General features: G+C 44.4%; 1 protein-coding gene across 1 annotated transcript in view; it reads right to left on the bottom strand.

The window, feature by feature from the left end:
- WDR1 (WD repeat domain 1) overlaps positions 1 to 11,474 on the bottom strand; it is a 47,373-nt gene extending 35,899 nt beyond the window's left edge. The window contains exons 1-4 of the mRNA XM_066573276.1: positions 11,339 to 11,474; positions 8,601 to 8,722; positions 6,028 to 6,118; positions 3,049 to 3,196 (exon numbers count right to left, since the gene is read on the bottom strand). Of these exons, the coding sequence (XP_066429373.1) occupies positions 3,049 to 3,196; positions 6,028 to 6,118; positions 8,601 to 8,722; positions 11,339 to 11,354 (377 nt within the window). The 5' untranslated portion in view covers positions 11,355 to 11,474. The remainder of the gene's footprint in view (positions 1 to 3,048; positions 3,197 to 6,027; positions 6,119 to 8,600; positions 8,723 to 11,338) is intronic.
- Positions 11,475 to 18,813: the final 7,339 nt, after the last annotated feature.

Below are 18,813 nucleotides of genomic sequence, written 5' to 3'. Positions count from 1 at the left end.
TCTGCACTCCATGTCCAGCGCTGTCTATAAGCATGGGTTCTTAGTAAGGAATACAGCTTTTTAAGGTTGCCAAAATACAGCTTGGGCCACGGAAAAGTCAGCCGGCACCACACTCTACACTCTTCTGAAAGCGGTCTAAAAGGAAATCTGTCTATTGCCCATAGCAACCAATCACAGTGCAGCTTTCATTTTTTATACTGCCGATTTAACATGAAAGCTGCGCTGTGATTGGTTGCTATGGGCAATAAAGACAGATTATCTTTTAACCCCTTGAGTGGCAGGTTTCCTACCACCCTGTCGTGCCCACCAGGGCAGGTTTTTTAAAATGGTCTAATCATTGAATTTCAACTAGTTTTGCAGTGGCGTCTCAAGAGCCATAACTTTTTCATTTTTCCATTGACATGGCCATATAAGGGCTTGTTTTTTGCGGGACAAGTTGTGATTTTTTAAACAGGGGGGAGGAAAAAAAGAAATGGGGAAAAAAGAAAAAAAGGGGCCATGTCATTAAGGGGTTAAATAATGTATTAACTTCCTTCTCTGGGTCATTACGACGCACACGGATACCACGTGTGATTGTATTTTGGATTTTTTACAAAGTAAAGGGGGACAAGTGTTTTTTTTATTTTTTTAATAATTGTTTTATTTATTTTTTTTTTTTTTTTTTTGTCCCTTTAGGGGACTTCCACAGGGACCCATCAGGACCCCTGATCACATTCCGGGCGTCCGATGGTGACAGCCCTTTACATGCTGCAGTGACAGCCCTTTACATGCTGCAGTCACATAGACTGCAGCATGTAAAGGGTTAACACAGCAGAGATCGGAGGTTTTCTCTGATCTCTGCTGTAAGAGCTGGTACCTAGCTGTCCTCTGACAGCCAAGCACCAGCTCTCCCTGCCACAGAGACCATGGGCTTGCTTCTGACAAGCCGATGGTCTCTATGGCAACTTGTAAACAAAGCAGGAGGTTGCCGACATGTCGGCAATATCTTCTGCTGGTTTTTCAAAGCCCTTGCACTGCTCTGTGTGGGTCTGTGCAGGCAGAGCACACTGTCACAGCTTGTGGCATTGTGCTCTGCAGCTCCCATAGTCATACATAGCCCGGAAATCTTCCGGGCTATGTTGCTATGAGCAGTGGAGCTCGTCCCCGGAAATTTTCCGGGCGTGCCACTCAAGGGGTTAAACCGCTTTTAGAAGAGTGCGGTGCCGGTCTACTTTTCCATGGCCTATTCTAATTTGCAAACCTCTGCTGCATACAAATTGTAAAAAAATATTATATATATAGAAAGTTAACAGCTATTTTAATTATAGACAATTTAAACATTACAACTACCTAGTATTACCATAGAGCTACATGCATATGGAAATGCAGCAGTGCGGGGGGACATTGAGTCACATACAGCTCCGTACTACCCAGTGTGGCCCAAAGTACTTCTATGGATGTCCTATTAGGGGTTGTACCAAGATAAGACTTACTACTTGTCCATAGGATAGGTAATAGTCTGATCGGTGATCGTCTCACTGCTAAAATCTTAACTGATCCTGAGAGTCAGTTAAGATTCTGTGTTCCCCTTCCTCCTCACTGCACCACCCCCACTTACAGTGAAGAGGAGACCGAATGGAGCAATGGCCGTGCATGCACGGTGCTGTATCATTCATTTTCAAACTGGACTGCCAGAGATGACAGTTGGGTATTTCCGTCAGCCCCACTGAAATGAAAGAAGCGACATCATGCATACGCGGCTATTGCGGTATTCAAATCGGACATCACTATGGGATGCTTCTCCCTTCCAAAGTGACAGAAGAGAGTTCACGGGACTCCCATTAGCCGGATTGGTGTGGGTCTCAGCAGTGAGAAACCCACTGATCAGACTTATTACCTAGCCTATGGCGATAAAAGTCTATCTTGGTAAACGCCTTTAAGGCTCCACACAAAAGAACTGTAATACAGCCATGTAACCTGAAAGCCTCGTGCACATTTCTACTACGGCCTCTCTCACACACGAGCTTTTTACAGTGATTAACACAGCATTTTGAACACCGCGTTAATTGCAGTATAACGCTCCCATTGTAATCAATGGGGCCTCACAGACATGCGCTAAATCGCAGGGCTGGATGGCGCTTTCCAGCACCGTGTTTTTCGGACAGAGTCTGTTCTATATTTGTCAGTTCGGTACTCCTCATCACACATTACAATGATGGGATGCGCTAACACATGCTATTGGCCGAAGGGAGCTGCGTGCGAAAGTAAAATCCTGGTGTTTGAATGTGTGAGAGCGGCCTACATGCTTTAAAGACATCTACTACATCAAAATTCACTTAAGGTTAGGTGCCCACTTCAAGTTGCACCCAAGAGACTCAAACTCAACTTGCATAAGACAGCACATGGACAACAGTCCTTCTCCTATCCAATGTAGACAGATATGTCCCATCTGTCAACCAAGAAACAGACTGGGGAAAAAACAAGCAAAACTCATGGCATGTTCTATTTCTAACGGACCATCTATTCATGTGAAAAACATCCATGTAGGCTATAATGGAGCCGTGTGCCATACATAACATTCCACAGACATCACAGAGCCCCAAAATACACCAGTGTTCCGGAGCCTAAAGGATACTACCAATATGTATACCGGCCGAACCTCTGATCAGAGGTTTTAAAAAAAATGTAGCCAGGTGGCCAAGATGCCAGAAGGCTGCCCTGCAAAGCTCCTCAGAGTTTTCAGAGTTGTACCATGCTGCCCCTCTCTCAGGCATACCTCCCACCATTGGTGGCACCTTGTAATCAGGCATTCGATAGTACAAGAAGCCTGATAAATCAGCACTGAACTGCTATACATTGTAGAGTTTCACCGGACCAGAAGACGGAGCAGAGATTAGGTTACTCTTATACAGGAGTTACAGCCACTTTGGCGTGACTAATAATCCAGACCCATCAGCTTCCATTATTGTGAATGGCAGTGTAAAGGAATTAAATCGTACTTCATCATGTGAAGCCTACAATACTTCACAACCACAAAACTCCGAATGACCTAGAAGAGCAGCTACTTACGTTTCTCTGCCTTCACCAACCACAGCGATTCTCTTGCTGTCCTCAGTCCAGGACATGTCCTTAATCTTCCCCACAAAGGGCTGGTACTCATACTTCAGCAGGTGCTCCTTCTGCGTGGTGTCCCATATCCTTAGCTTACCGGTGATATCTGACAACAAGCACATGGAGACTTCCATCATCACATTACATGACACCACTGAGCCTACTGAATAATGTATTGGTTTATACACAATCTGCCGACATGCACTTTCATCAAGCTGGAAAAAACGTGCTCCATGTAGTTCCTTCATTCATTCATTCACTCATTCCCATCCCTACAATGTCACTTGGTCCTATAAGGTATAACTATGTAGGAGAAAGCCTCAGAGGTGAACGGGGTTATCAGGTTTATATGGAGTTAGAGGAAACTCTTAGTCTGGAGGACCCATTCACATAGCGTATCACACCACATCTGGGGGTCCATCCCAGGGCCGCATCTGGATCACTTAGATGAGCATCCAGACAAAACCAAATAGTCTGTCACTACTAAAGTGGAGACCTACAGCTTTGTTCTCCAGTTAAGGAGGTTTCTGGTAGTTTCCAGTATTTTAGATAAACAGAACAGTGTAATTCAGGGTTCTGTTTTTAGCAGATTGGACAAAAAGCCCAGATGTGATACATTATGAATGCAGCATTATACAGTCAGCCTATTGGATATTTAATACCTCCTTTTTCCTGTGGAGGCGCTGCAGAGAAACCAAACACCCGTTACCAGGTTCTCACACAGGGTACAGTTGATCACTGATTTTCCAAGCAACAAGATATCCTATACTCAGTATCTGAGAGAGCCTTCTAATAAAGAGGAATTGTCCAATGTGAATGACTAATTTAAAAAAGGGAACAGTTCCCATGACAGAAGTTAAAAAAATAAAATTAAAAAAGTCCTGTGATAAGTCACCTCAGTTTTAAAAGGTAGCAGGTACCAGCATTGCTCACCCCTGCATTAATTAGCATGCACGGGTGGCATCTCACCCCTTGTGACTGTCTAGGTCAGACAACTCAATGAAGGCATACGCTTCAGTCTTCTGTCGCCAACTCCTGCAGTAGTTTAGTATTTGACAAGTATTTTTCCCCCGCCCAACCCTTTGTATAGGAAGATAAACCGCTATTACCCACAGCATTCATCACCATTACATCAGGCATCTCCCAATACTTCTTGCTGGTATATACATTGGTGGAAGTTGATAATGTTACACTCAGTTGCAGAAAATTGATTAAACTTGTATCAAGTTACCTGCATACAAGGGTACGTAATAAATTAAAACTAGATGAAGTACACATTCGATGTAGGGCCAATTATGGGGCCCTTTGTTATGCAAAATGCTAGATTATTTTAGATTACAAGCCGTAAAGTGCTTTAAGGTGCATTAAGACACAAAAATGATCACTCAAAAGATGGCTTTTGAGCGATCATTTCACATACAAATATTACTTGGTACTAATGCCCATTAGTACCAGTTAGCAGCATGTAAGCTGCCGGGAGCTGTATTCAGGGAACAGATCACCCGCTGTTCTCTGAATACATTTCCTTTGTTCTGCTGCAGGGCTGACAGCTGAGACAATGTAATCAGCGGTCCCCAGCAGAACACAGCGTGCGGTCCTGCTTATCAGCTGTTCTGCCGAATGATGCAGAGAAGTGAAAGATGGGCACTTTTATACACAATGATTATCGATCAAAAGATGCCTTTTGAGCGATAATCGTTGTGTACAAGTGGACCTTTACATAAGAAGGTCCTTTATTGTCCACAGATTGTCACTGACCAGGTATGCCAGATCATTGAATTTGAACTCTGTATACCCAAATGTCTGACTTTGAGAGAAGTTGGATAATTGTCATGTTGGTATCATGAATCATTGCCATGTTCATATCACGAAACCTCCTCAACGACTGGCCGTAGTGCAATGTCAGTACAGACACTGGTTACTCGGTGGACACAGTAAGGCACCCTTACCAGCACAGGTCCACGAAGAAGGGCAATGCCACATGCAGACCACCAAATCGTGCAGAAGGAAGTTACTGACAGATGGGCAACTACAGCACAAGTCCAAGCAGTGGTTGAAATCTGTCGCCCAATGTACAATTGCAAATCGATTGCTTGAAGGCCCCCATGCAATGTATCCCACTAACTCAATTTCAATGCCAGCAATGACCAAGTTGGTGTACTGCTATACGCAGCTGGACACATGAATGGAGAACAGTTGCTTTTAGTGACCAATTCCGATTCTGTGATAATACTCAACGCATCAGTCTGCTTTTTCAAGAAAGGGCTCACTCGGCTATGATTTCAGAGCGCCACACAGGTCCAACCAAGTCATAGTTTAGGGGGGGAATTAATTAGAACAGCAGGATGGAGTTGGTGGTTGTAGAAGACACAATGACTGCCTGCTGGTATGTGAACAGAGTGGTACACCCTGTTGTCACACCCCTCGACCACCAGCCGAAATGGTATCTGCCAGCATGATAATGCCCATCCAAAATATTGCAGCCATCACAACCATGGATTGCCCCGCATAGTCCCCAGACTTATCCCCAATAAAGAATGTCTGGGAAGCCCCACATTACATCACAAGGGCGCCCACCACAAACTGTACAACTGACTGCACAAGTCATGCAGGCATGAAGAGCCATACCCCAAGAAGATATCCCAACAGATATGAATTCAGTGTCTGCAAGGATCCAAGAGTGTGTAGGTGCCCACCGTGGGCACAATCCTTAAACTTTGTCTTGTTCATTCCAATTTACTATCATTTATTCTTTGACTGACGCTATACATTTCTGCTATATTTAATGAAATCCCCCCTCCCCAATTCCTTCTGCATGTAACACTTTCAATTTCCACTTTAATAGCTGAATGACTATATAAGGGTTAATGAGCAATACAGTCTTCAGAGCATTCCTCACGCCATTAGCTAGAACTCTACCGGGTTACAGTAACCTACCTCCAGATGCAATGTAGAATCCACTGGGAGCGTATTTGGCAACAGTAACTTGGTGAGCATGCTCAGTGTAGATATCGGCAATGGCTGGGTTCTACAAGGGGGAATACAACATAACACATCACATGTAAGGAGGTAATGCACTCGATAAATGGCCGCCATGTACAGTGAGAAGCTTTTATCTTCGGTACAAGATACAAAAGCCTCACTGACATGTACACAGCACAGCCGGCATATGCATTTCCACTTATCTTAGGTCGGCTTCATACTGGCGTAAGCGTATTTACATGCACATTTGATCCCATTGATTTCAATTGGCAATTCCATTTAATATGTGCCATTCTCCCGTGCAACACGCATAAGATGCAGCACAAATACGTTCGTGTGAATAAGCCCCTAATAAGACTGTCATCTACTTTAACACTATAAGGTAACCCTATGGGCTAAAGATATGCGACCCGCTGAGTCTGGAGATGTAAGCGTTATACTTACCTCCCCGGCAGTATCAGCACTGGGGGAGGCAAGTATAACACTTACATCCCCGGACTCTGCAGTCACCTACTTTCAGCCCATAAGCTTAGCTCCTAGGGATAAAAGTAGGTGACAGATTCCCTTTTAAAGTAAATACTGTGAAGCCTCCTCTGGGGATCCGCTGTACGGAGGGGGGCTGTATTTAACACCACATAACCGAGGAATCCGAAAATCAAAGCCGATCTACACACCAGAGCATTAATAATTCATTCTCCAATTCCTGCTTTATATCCATCCTCATCAGTAGATGCGTTACACGAAAGATCAACAGATCAAATGCTGCGATCAGGGATATCCAGCTGTGCACAGGCTTATGGCATGTATAAGAGCATTAGACACATGCTGTCTGCATGTCAGCGATTCACCAGGTCTGTGCTAACAGGCAGCAACACATCGTCAACCCAAGATCAAGAATTATATCCTTCGTAACGCTTCAATGCTAGAGAGCGAGCGGTAGAGTTAGGCTGAGATGGTCACGACTCAGTGGTATCATGCAGGTTTCCATACGCAGTGCTACAATACAGTTTGTGCTTTATGCATCAGGAAAACTAATTCAGCACTGCCAAATCTAGAAACCTACCTATCCATCTACCTACCTACCAATTGTTTTAGTTACAGGCAGAAGTTTGAGCATAGAGGAGAGCAGAGGGATCTCCTCTCCTTCAATAAACATTGCAAACACACAAGCCACCACCGATGACATTTTTGCAATGGATGAGCGCCACAGTTAATAGACTTCAGAGAGTCTGGCCAAGGATTTGCAGCTGAAGAAAAAAAAAATGCTGATCCCAAGAGTGAAGAATATGTCTTCATTAGGAAGAGAAGAACAAGAACTGCCTCTAGTTCTCCAGCAAGAAGACCTGGACAAATAGCTCCTCACATCTCAGATTCCTGGACCCTGCACAAAAAACTGAGGGGCTCCTTGGATATTGGAGCTGTTTGCAATCACACTTGAGTTTTCAAGCTTTGAGCAAAGTAAAGTTAATCTGCATTACGACTAATGTCACCTCTGTAGGTCTACCCCAGCCCTTTCCCGGATGAGTCACAGCAGTCAGCTCTTCGGGCGCGGCTCTGACTCATCATACCTCCATAGGTCCTAGAGGCAGGAGAAGGAGAGACTAAAAGTGCACCGCAAGATCACTGAGCTTTACAAGCCCATACCTGCCGGAGTTCCCATAGTACACCCTACATACATCACTAGAACATGGATACACGGAATACCGTGTAGTCATACAGCTGCACGCTGCTCTTCAGCTCCAGATACTTCCCTCTATTGAACAGTTCTGCAAAAACTAAAAAAAAAAAAAATTAACCCTTTTCAAATACTGTATAAAGTTATTTCATTTCCCTTTGTATAGATATGGACTTGTGATATAAAGCCACTAGATACCCCATGGCAGTGCAAGATAGAACTGGTTCTTCTGATGCCATTTACATCACTTGTGAAAGACATGAAGTCATCACATATTCTGTATCACTACAAAGTTTGTTAGCTACTACAGTAGTAGGATACAAATGTATCTACTGAAGTGCCTTCGAAAGTATCAATAGGGAACACTCCCCCAGAAAGAGAAAAAAAATCATCTTGCTAATGTAGGCAGCAGGCCCCCCAGGACACTTTAAAGATGACCAGTCATGTCCTCAGGTCACTTAAATATCTATACAGGCGCAGCCCTGCTAAGTATACTTGTCTTTTGCCTCTGCCACCCCTTCAATTCGTCTCACTGAACAAGGGGCAGTCTTCAATGGTCACTGTCAATAAGTGACATTATTATATATCACATTAGATCTGAGATCAGACGTCATTCACCAGGAGCAGGTGAGAATATCCACAAGAACCGGAAGCCAAGTCTACGGTAGTCCGTGCAAAAGAAGCTGTTCTTGTAGTCACTGACCATAGGTTACGCAGCCAGCCCAGCTGATGGGACAGGTTCCATTTAGTTTAAAAGGCCATTCCAAACATTTTTTTTTTTTTTTTAATTATTCATTCAAGGTCCACGATTAGAGGAGGATACAGTGTCCATACAAGTGTGCTGATGCCGTACCTCAATATTCCTGATGATCACACATTTCCCATTCGTGTACACAAAGTTGTTGCCCTTGGGGTCTCCGCCAATAACCTTGGCCACTCCTCTTTCCATCTGAGGAAGGCTGGCAAACACATGTTCTAAGGGAGAGAAAAAATAAGAATTATGATGAGCACCAAGACCTAAAGATACATTGTGACTAGTTATCCTGTGGAAGCTCTCCATCACCAGAGGGGTAATGTGGATTTTGAGGCCCGGCATTCATATGAATGGATAACCTTGACCGGGTCAAGAGTGCCAGCAGAACGTTCCCCACCATTAAAGGTCATTTCACATGGAAAGGTAATCAGCCCATGCCAGAGACCACTGATGATAATGAGCATGTCATTCAGTACTCTCACCCTCCTCTTTACTCTAGAATGCTATAGAGGCTTATTGAAGCGGAACACCTGCTCTGGCTTCCACAGCAAAAATCCGCCCATGGACATTCGGCCTAAGTCACATGTACAAGGGGGTGCTACACTATATCAGTATGAAGGCCCTTACACACAGGTCAATCTAGACATTTAAATGAGCGTCAGTTATGATGATTGCCATCCAACCTATGGTGCTATGTCACAAGCATGTCTACCCTGCCAAACACAGGTGGAGCTACGCTGAGTGTGGATGGCACCTACACTGTACTCATTCTAGAATGAAAGTGACAAGTACCGGCCACAATCGACATTTCTTCATCTGTGTTTTACAAGGGAGAAATGATGCCATGTAATAGCCAGATTACAAGGGCCAATTCATACATGAATGCAGTTGCTTGTCGCCCAGAAACTCAGCACAACCCCTGTTTACACAAGGAGATGTGCTACCAACAATTTTTTTTTTCTTTTAGCTACAGAGAAGATGAAAAGAGTCAACAAAAAAGGTTTGATGATCGGGCAAATGAGTATTTTTGTACAATTGTCAGCTATGTAAGGGTCACTTCATTCGGAATGATTATCATTCACATTTTCGCTGGATCATGCAAATCTGAAGGATAACGGTTCAAGTGTAACCACTGCCAGCGGCTGAATGACAAATGATAACCTGTTTGCTTATCGTTCAGTTTCTGCAAGCATAAGATTTTAATGACAATCGGCCCATGTGAACAGGCAGTCATTCATCTATGAAAACTGCCTGTTTACTGTGAATGGATACTGGTTGTGCTGCTCGACCTATGCTTTATCTGAATTTTGCAGTCCTAGGAGTCAGGACTTTGAGCTCTGCACATACCAGCTCCACACCTCAAACCTATCGGTGTATTCCAGAGGAGTGCTGCTGCATCCACATTTTGTTGTTTAAATACAGAACCCATCAAACCAGCCTGGAGCTCAGACTACGCAGCTCACAGAGGATTGTCTAGACTGGATACAATTGTAGCAGACCCCCCAGCAGAAGGAGGATTAGGTCCCTCAAGAAGGATTAGGTCCGTTATCCGCCTTCGGAGGTAAACAACATTTTTTAGATTTATAACAAAAACAAAACAAAAAAAACAAACAAACAAACAATGAATTGATACAAAAAAGTTGCAGAGCTCATCATTGAAAATAAAGCGGGCAATGTGGCACTACAGGGGGAAGAACCAGTTGCAGACATCTATGTAAACCATGTAAAGAGTTGGGTGGCAGCACATCTCTTGGCACACTGGTCACCTGGGAATCGTCCAGCCTAGACTTCACAAAGTCCCAGATCAATCCTGGAAACCATCTGTGACATCTCACCTATAGGTGACACTAGTACTGCAGAGGTTTATGGGCACAAGACCCCATTCTCTCATCTACGTACAGTTCCATCAGTCCAACATTCACCGTCATGAATAACCCTTCACATCTCTGCATGTCCTCCACTATCTGTACTGCTCAGCCACCCACACAGACCCGTACGTGCCCACATGCCCTAGTACAGGACAGCACCTGTGTGGTTACACTATATGTACGTGCAGGTGCCATACTATCAGATATTCTGCATGGCATACACAACAAAGTAGCTTCATATAAAGTTCGGACATGAATGTGAGGCTGCAACATCGAAGTTCTAGAATTCCAAAAGCTCTTGCCTAGTCTCAATCTCCATTATAATAGAGCTCCGCGCCGAATTATCAGACTTTCCAGATCATCAAGTGCTAAATTAAAGAACAACCTTTGAGCCTTTTTATAGTGTCACCCACAATTGTTGTATAGGGCAGCAAGTTACATTGGAACCATCCCAACAACCACCACTGGCCAACAGGAGCACACAGCTACCCTGTGCCAGCCCACACCCTGGTGCCCATCTACCCCACACCCTAACCCCCCCCCCCCCCTCTACCTCACACCCTGGTGCCCATCTACCCCATGCCAACACACATCCTGGTGCCCATCTACCCCAAGCCAATCATACCCTAGTGCCCCCTCTACCCCGCACTAGCCGACACCCTGGTGCATCAGGCAATAACACTGGGATTTCTGTGCAAACCCCCTAATGAAGAAGGAGCTTCAGTACATAATCAGTGCTGCCCATTGCTGGGCCCTGGCAGGGAAGCCCCATCAGCCACATCTACAGCGGAGGGAGGAGATCCCTGCAACAGGCTGAGGAGCGGCAGGAAGAACTACATGACAAGTGACGGCAGCGCTGCAGTACACGGGTGCGGGTCCTGTATACACACAGTGCTGACGTCACCACTCCCGCTCATACAGGACGGCTGGGGTCCCCTCCTGTGCACGGTGGTCTCCCCGCTCACTTACTGATCTCATAGGGCATCTTGCGCGGTGTTCGGATCTGCACGGAGTGTATGGATGAGCTCTGCTCCCGGCCGCCCAGCGATTCAAACCCGGAAGCCACAGCCGAGCTCCAGCAGAGACGTCTCCCTGTGGCTGTGACCATATATGGTCAACAATGAGCTCCTCCAGCCGCTCCCCCCGCAGCAGCCCGCTGTCACTCTGACGTGACGTCACCGGAGACGGGGAGGCGGCCGGCGCCATCTTTACTGTGGGCGAGATGGCACTTGGATGGCACCCTAATAAGCTGTGACCGCACGGTGGCGTCATCCTTATTATTTATTGTATCATTTATCAAATACTCATTCAACCCCTTTAAATAGAAGAGTAATAATCTGCATTCAGTCTAATCACATGACTCCATGGTAAATTTCAGTCATTATATTGCCATATAGATCAATGTAACAATCCACATCCCTTCTAGCCACAAGCACCATGTTGCTACCCCACAAAGAGAGTAGCATAATACAATTTCATTCTATGATTTGTTCATTCATTCACTCTTTCAGTCAGTCCCTATAGTAATCAACATAACATTCCTCATCCAACCTAGCCAGATAACCAGCAATTTACTATTTATCATTCATTCATTTTGTGCTTCCTTTAATTTCAGTTGAATTCATTCATCCATCATAGTATACTAAATGTTATTAATTCTATTGCCTCTAAGATTAATGTAACAATCTTCATTCATTTTAACCACACAGATACAGGTATCCAATACTCCATTCATTCAGTTATGCATTTCCTGTAAAGAATAATGTAAGAATCTTAATCCATTCTTTGCACATTGGCAGAAATGTACTTATAATCATTTATTCATTCATTCATTCATTCTTCTCCTCTCATAACCAACAGTGCATCTATTTTCCTTATTGTTTCTCCTTATGATAGTAGCAAACTACATTTCATTCATTCCCTTATTCTATTCCCATACAGATCAATGTAATAATCTTCAACCTTTCTAGCCACCACATAGATACTAAAGTCCATTTATCCATTCCATCCACATTTGGTAGCCATGTACTACACTCTTTGTCAAAACATAATCAAGCACCTACCGGTAGGAGTTGTCGTTTTGCTGCAAAACTTGGCATGCAGTTACATTTCAGGCAGATACACAAATTAACCACATTTCATTCATTCATTCTATTTCCACAAAATCAGTGTAACAAACTTCCTCCATTCTATCCACATTGGTAGTCATGTACGAATTATCTCTCATACCTTATAAGCGTATCAACTTTCTTTCATTCCTTCTTCTTTTCCATATAGATTGCAGTATAATACATTTTATTCATTCTAAACTCATAAAGATTAGCATAACATTTTTCAGCCATTCTATCCACATTGCCAAAAATATGTAAAATATAATTCTTTGATTAATTCAGTTTTCTCTTCCCATGAATACCATATGTGTATCAGCATTCTTTTATTAATTTTATCTGTCCACATAGGTACTAGTTAGTGATGAGCGAGCATACTCGCTAAGGGCAATTGCTCGAGCGGGCATTGCCCTTAGCGAGTACCTGCCCGCTCGAGAGAAAAGGTTCGGCTGCCGGCGGCGGGCAGGGAGCTCGCAGAGAGATCGGGGAGGAACGGAGGGGAGATCTCTCTCTCCCTCTCCCCCGCTCCCCCTGCTCACTGCCGCAACTCACCTCTCACCCGCTCCAGCAGCCGAACCTTTTCTCCCGAGCGGGCAGGTACTCGCTAAGGGCAATGCTCGCTCGAGTAATCGCCCTTAGCGAGTATGCTCGCTCATCTCTAGTACTAGTATAATACATTTCACTCATTCATTGTGTCTCCACAGTGTTATCCATTCTACTCACATAAGTAGTACTTTACTATTTATCATTAATTCATTCACCAATTATTCATTGATTCATTCAACTTTCTCTCCCCACAAATAATTGTTTTTACTTCCTTTCCCATAGACAGAAAGGGAGCAATTTTCCCCATAGGTGACGGTATACTTGTCACCGCTCGCCTGCCATGTCGGATCGGGACTGGGGTGACGTCACGGAGTCAGCCATGGCCCATGTGATCCACATGCTGATACATACTCAGAGTCATTTCTGCGTTGGACGCCGGTCTGAATCCTTTTCTGCTGTTGTGTGGATGGATTGGTCAGCTAGGACAGGGGTCCCCAACTCCAGTCCTCAGGGACCACCAACAGGTCATGTTTTCAGGACATCCTATGGTGAGAACATCTGTGGCAATGTGTGAGGCACCGACAATAATTACATCACCTGTGCAACACTGAGGAAATCCTGAAAACATGACCTGTTGGCGGTCCCTGAGGACTGGAGTTGGGGAACACTGAGCTAGGAGACCAGTGTCTCAGCCGACCAACTAGCGCCTGTCTGTACACTTTTATTTCAGCTCTTCCCTTGTTGAGGACGCAGGTTTTATTTCTAGTCTGAAAGGTGTTTCTGGTCAAGTCGACGTTCCCTGCCTTGTTACATTGTCGAATACAGTATTGTGCAAAAGTTTTAGGCAGGTGTGGGAAAAAATGCTGCCAAGTAATAATGCTTTCTGAAATAGAAGGGTTAATAGTTTATTTTTGTCAACAAAATGCAAATTGAATAAACAAAAGAGAACTCTAAATCACATCAATATTTGGCGTGACTGACCTTTACCTTCAGAACAACATCAATTCATCTACGTACACTTGCACACAGTTTTTGAAAGAACTTGGCAGGGAGGTTGTTCCAAACATCTTGCAGAACTAATCACAGATCTTCTGTGGATGTAGCTTGCTCAAATCCTTCCATCTCTTAATGTAATCCCAGACAGACTGGATGATGATGAGATCAGGGCTCTGTGGGGCCATATCATCACTTCCAGGACTTCTTGTTCTTAATGACATTGGCTGGATGTTTGGAGTTGTTGTCTATCAGTTATCTTCTATTTTTGAAAATTTTTTTTACTTTACAGCATTTTTTTACCCACCTGCCTAAACGTTTTTGCACAGTAATGTCAGACTGTTTGGTTAATAAGATATGTGGGGGTATTAGAACATCTATTTTCTGTCTTAGGCCGGCTTTACACGACCGGATTCCTATTGCGGAATCTGCGATTGGCTCCGGCACGGAAGATCCGCAGAAAATCGCTTGCATTGTAAGGTATGTACTTTCGCTTTTTTCTTCACACTCGCGGATACGAATTGCGTATTCCGTGAGCAGAGGAAAAATTGCAGCATGCTCCATTTTGCTGTGGGCTCCGTGCGGACCGCCTCTATTAAAGTCAATAAAGGCCATCCAACCTGTAGCCCATACACAATTAACATTAAAAAAAAAATCTGTACTGTGCATGATCACCTGCGAGCCTCTGCTGTCATCCAGATTACAGATAATGCAGGTACGTGGGGTCGCTAACGGAATCGGCTTGCCTGTATGCAGCTGGCCCTATCGCTGTTGCTGCATTGGTAATACATCTGGTCTACTGTGTGCTTCTTTCATCTGCACCATATATATATATATATATATATATATATATATATATATATACAGTGGATATAAAAAGTCTACACCTCCCCGTTAATATGCCATGTTCTTGTCATGTTAAAAAATCTAACAAAGATGAACCATTTCAGATATATTTCCACTCTTAGTGTGACCCGTTATATGTACAATTCCTTTGGAAAACCAACTGAAATAATTTAGAGTATGACATGCTTCTATATCTGAAGGGAAGGGTTGTTCCCACTTTAAATATGGCCACCAGGTCAATAAGGAGGGTATACAGCTGACACCATCTTTACTATGGGCAAAAAAAAAAGTCGCTTCACTGCTTGTGTTTGTCACTTAACTTCTTTTACTTTATGCTAGAAAATGATACCCAGTCCATCCATTTGAGGAGGAAAGAGAATTTCCCAACTTAAACAGGACCGAACATGTAGAGAGCCCTATAAATGGAGCAGTGTGTGAAGGGTTATGGGCTGTGACCGACGAGGAGTGGTCACTGGAGGTGCTCGTATTACATGTCTCATCGGTGAGCAGCGTGAGCTCATGGCTATATGTAGTCACTGTCACACGGATTTCACATAATAATCAGCTCTTATCACTCCCTGATGAATGAAACTTTACCAAATGTGGCTGTCTGGCAGCACAGGTTTATTCTACTTAGGTGGAGTTGTCCTTGTATGGTAGAGCTGATAGTACAGGACTAGTGGTAGACAAGGGGCAACATTTCTTCCTTCTTAGAAGAACTGGAATCACTATACAAGTAGCATTAATCTTAAATGAAAATGGAAGCAGTTTATAGACATTCTTAAGTTTGTGATAAGTTCTATTTACCTGTTATATTTGCTCCTAGGTAAGCTGGGTGATGGTCACTTTTGCTAGAATGATTGTCACCCAGTCCAGAATGGCAAACATGCCCACAGCAATGCCAGTAAGAGGACACAATGAAAGTTGGGTGACATCCCCTAATGACGGCCATGTTGGCTGTCACTCTGCTTTTCCAAAAATAGATATACTGTACTTTGCGAAAGTTTTAGGCAGGCTTGGAAAAAATGATGTAAAAATAGAAGTGTTAAAGGGGTTGTCCAAGTAGTTTTTTCTTTACTCACCTCACTCCGATCCCTGCATCTGCTGCGCTGCCACTTGGTTGTTTGCATGCTGCAGTCCTGCCTATTTATGAAATATCACAGGCTGCTGCAGCAAATGACAGAGTTCAGCAATTGATCACTGTCCTCTGTCACTCACTGCAGTAGCCTGTGACATCCCATAAACAGGCTGGCGCAACGTGTAAATGTGACGTCAGAGGGTAGACACAGAGCAGATGCACAGGACACAGTAGGGAGCAGAGAAAGGTGAGTATATGCCAGTTAGTTATTTTACTACATGGGTGTAGTGGCCCAGCTGGTCCTACAGAACATTTACAGCAGCACTTGTCCTGTCTCGCCTGTCTATGTGCTGTCCTTGGACATAGAAGGTGTTGTACGTCTGAGAAACCTTGTTTCTCCCTCTTTTCTAAGCATAGGGCTTAGCTCTGATGTCAGCTGGTGCTCTGTTGGCTGATAGTCAGCTTCAATCTCACTGGTGCAGAGTCCAAGGGTGGGAAAGCAATAACACAGGTTCCAAGGCAAGAGGGGGAGGAGTCGAGAAAGTGCAAGAAGAAGAAAAGGGTTATAAAAGGAGGAGTCAGTGAGCAGTTAGGCAGACTCAGCCAGGAGGGAGAAAAGAGAGGTTGCAGTCAGGTCGTGTTGGAGAGGAGACAGTTGCAGCACGTTGTTTGCCCAGGGTCGAGCGAGGTTTCCTTCCACTCCCTTGAGGTTTCAGAGCAGAGAGGAGAGGCGACTTTCCAAGGTCGGTCTTCTACTAAACAGTGAGTCTAAAACTACCCGATGAACTCAAAGCCAGTATTAGTCTATCAGACACTTTGATCTCTGCTCCACCTACACCACTAAACTCTAATCATCCTTCAGTGAGAATAACTAGGGGGGAAATTGTCCTTCAGAATAAGTTTCAAGTAAAAGAAAGGAGAGAGCGTTGAAGCCAGTTCCTAAGCAAGACAATATTGCTGTGTTCTACACCGCGTTTAGTCTACTGCATACTGTTGTACCTTCTTGTACCATTTCAAGTCCGTTGTGGAAAATTGTGTATTCAATTGTTTTACAAAATATCAGTTTAAGTAAATCTGCATACTCCCAGATTGTTTTTCCAAGCTATTGGACTTGTCTTAATTATTTCATTGGCATTCCATCCCATGGGTGCAATTGGAGTACTGGCATCACACGTGACAAAACAGGTCTTCCTGTAAGCATACCACTGTACGTTCCCTGGGTCACTGCACAACCGCCAACCAGAGCACTTTTGGCGCCACTGTCGGCGAGACCATAGAGCCACCTGTGTCATCCCTTTTACAAAACCTCGTGGTCTCCCTCACTTTGGCACGCTTTAGCTCGGCCATTGGAGGACCCCAAATCTTGGCATCCTATGAACAAGATAGTTCCTTCTTTGCCTTATATTTTTAAGTCAAAATGTCGGTGGCTGGAGATAATTCCGCTGGCAACCCACCAGACATGGAAGATCTGGCAGTAGTTTCTGTGCCAGTTGTGATAGCACCTGCTGATACAGCCCCTGTAACTTCCAGCACCTCTAGCTTTGCGCCGCTAACTATGCCTTATAGGAGCGCTATGGCTACCCAAGTACAGTGGCGAGCGCCATACCCTTAGAAAGTTCACGGGGAAGATGGGAGCAATATTCCATCTACATTTATTAGCGATGGAACTAAAGATAGAAATTTTCATGGGTCAGCTAGAAGGTCCCGCCACCAGCGAAGTCAAAATATGGCTGCGCGAACACAGAAAGACTAGAGGACATTATGGACACAAACTAGTTTTACAAGCACACTGCGTCAGAAATAAAAAACGTTTCTTCAACAAAAAACAGAATGTTGGGGAGACTTTGAGAGAATACACATTGTCCCTACAGGAGGACATGAAGGCCGTAATAAGGGCCGACCCTAAAGAGGCCGCTGGTGCTGACCAGGTACTTAGGGAACAATTTATTGAGGGCTCGTTAACTGAGACTTTCAGAAGCCAGTTGAAGATGTTGTCGGTGCAACACCCTGATAGCACATTTCTACAATTTAAGGAACTGGCAATTACAATTCTGGGTACGGAGGCCCAGATCGCTGAGGGGGAGGAGCCTAAGATGGGGATAAACTTGTTGGGTGACAAAAGCTTGCCCCGCCCTCGTAAGCGTGACGTATATAGACAGGCTGAGCAATCCAATGATGACGCATCTGCCCTGCTGCTAGAAATGCAAAGGCAGATGACTGAACTGACTCGCAGCGATGCCGCACTCTGCAAGAAAGTTAGCAAACTTTAAAGCACACATCTGGTACCTTAGCTGTTGCTACCGGAGTGCCGGTTACCAGCGGGACCCGCTCGGCCGGCCGGAGGTTACCCATGCTCCCCACGATTGTTTTGCGAGCATTGCCGTCAATACGGACACAAAATTAATCCGTCCTTTTGTTTAACCCTTTCCAGTCCAATGTCGAGCCTGCCCCGACATGATAAACTCGAAACCGTGTTCATCAAATACTGATTCCCCGCAGAGATGCCAGCCAAGTTCTACTCTCGTATCATGATCAATCTGGACACTTTGGTATTCATAAAACAGAAGCTATAATCCGTCAGCGGTTCTACTGGATTGGCATGAGAAATGACATTGAAAAATGGTGCTAAAAATAACCAAAAAGGTACGCTGCATCCTATCGTCACAACCAAGCCTTTAGAAATCCTTGCCATTAATCCCCTAAAAATAGAACCAAATAAGTCTGGGTATAGCTATGTACTCACTTTGATCGACCACTACACTAACTTTAAATTGCCACCCCCATCAAAGACCTTACCGCTAGCACTACCGTCACTGTGGTGTGGAAACATTTCATCCTCAGCTATGGATGCCGAGACCAAATCCTTTCAGACA

The sequence above is a fragment of the Eleutherodactylus coqui genome, chromosome 7 (genome assembly GCF_035609145.1).
Source record: "Eleutherodactylus coqui strain aEleCoq1 chromosome 7, aEleCoq1.hap1, whole genome shotgun sequence".
In the NCBI taxonomy this organism is placed as follows: Eukaryota; Metazoa; Chordata; class Amphibia; order Anura; family Eleutherodactylidae; genus Eleutherodactylus; species Eleutherodactylus coqui.
The sequence above is the reverse complement of the archived record's forward strand: the minus strand, read 5'-3'. Positions and strand labels throughout refer to the sequence as shown.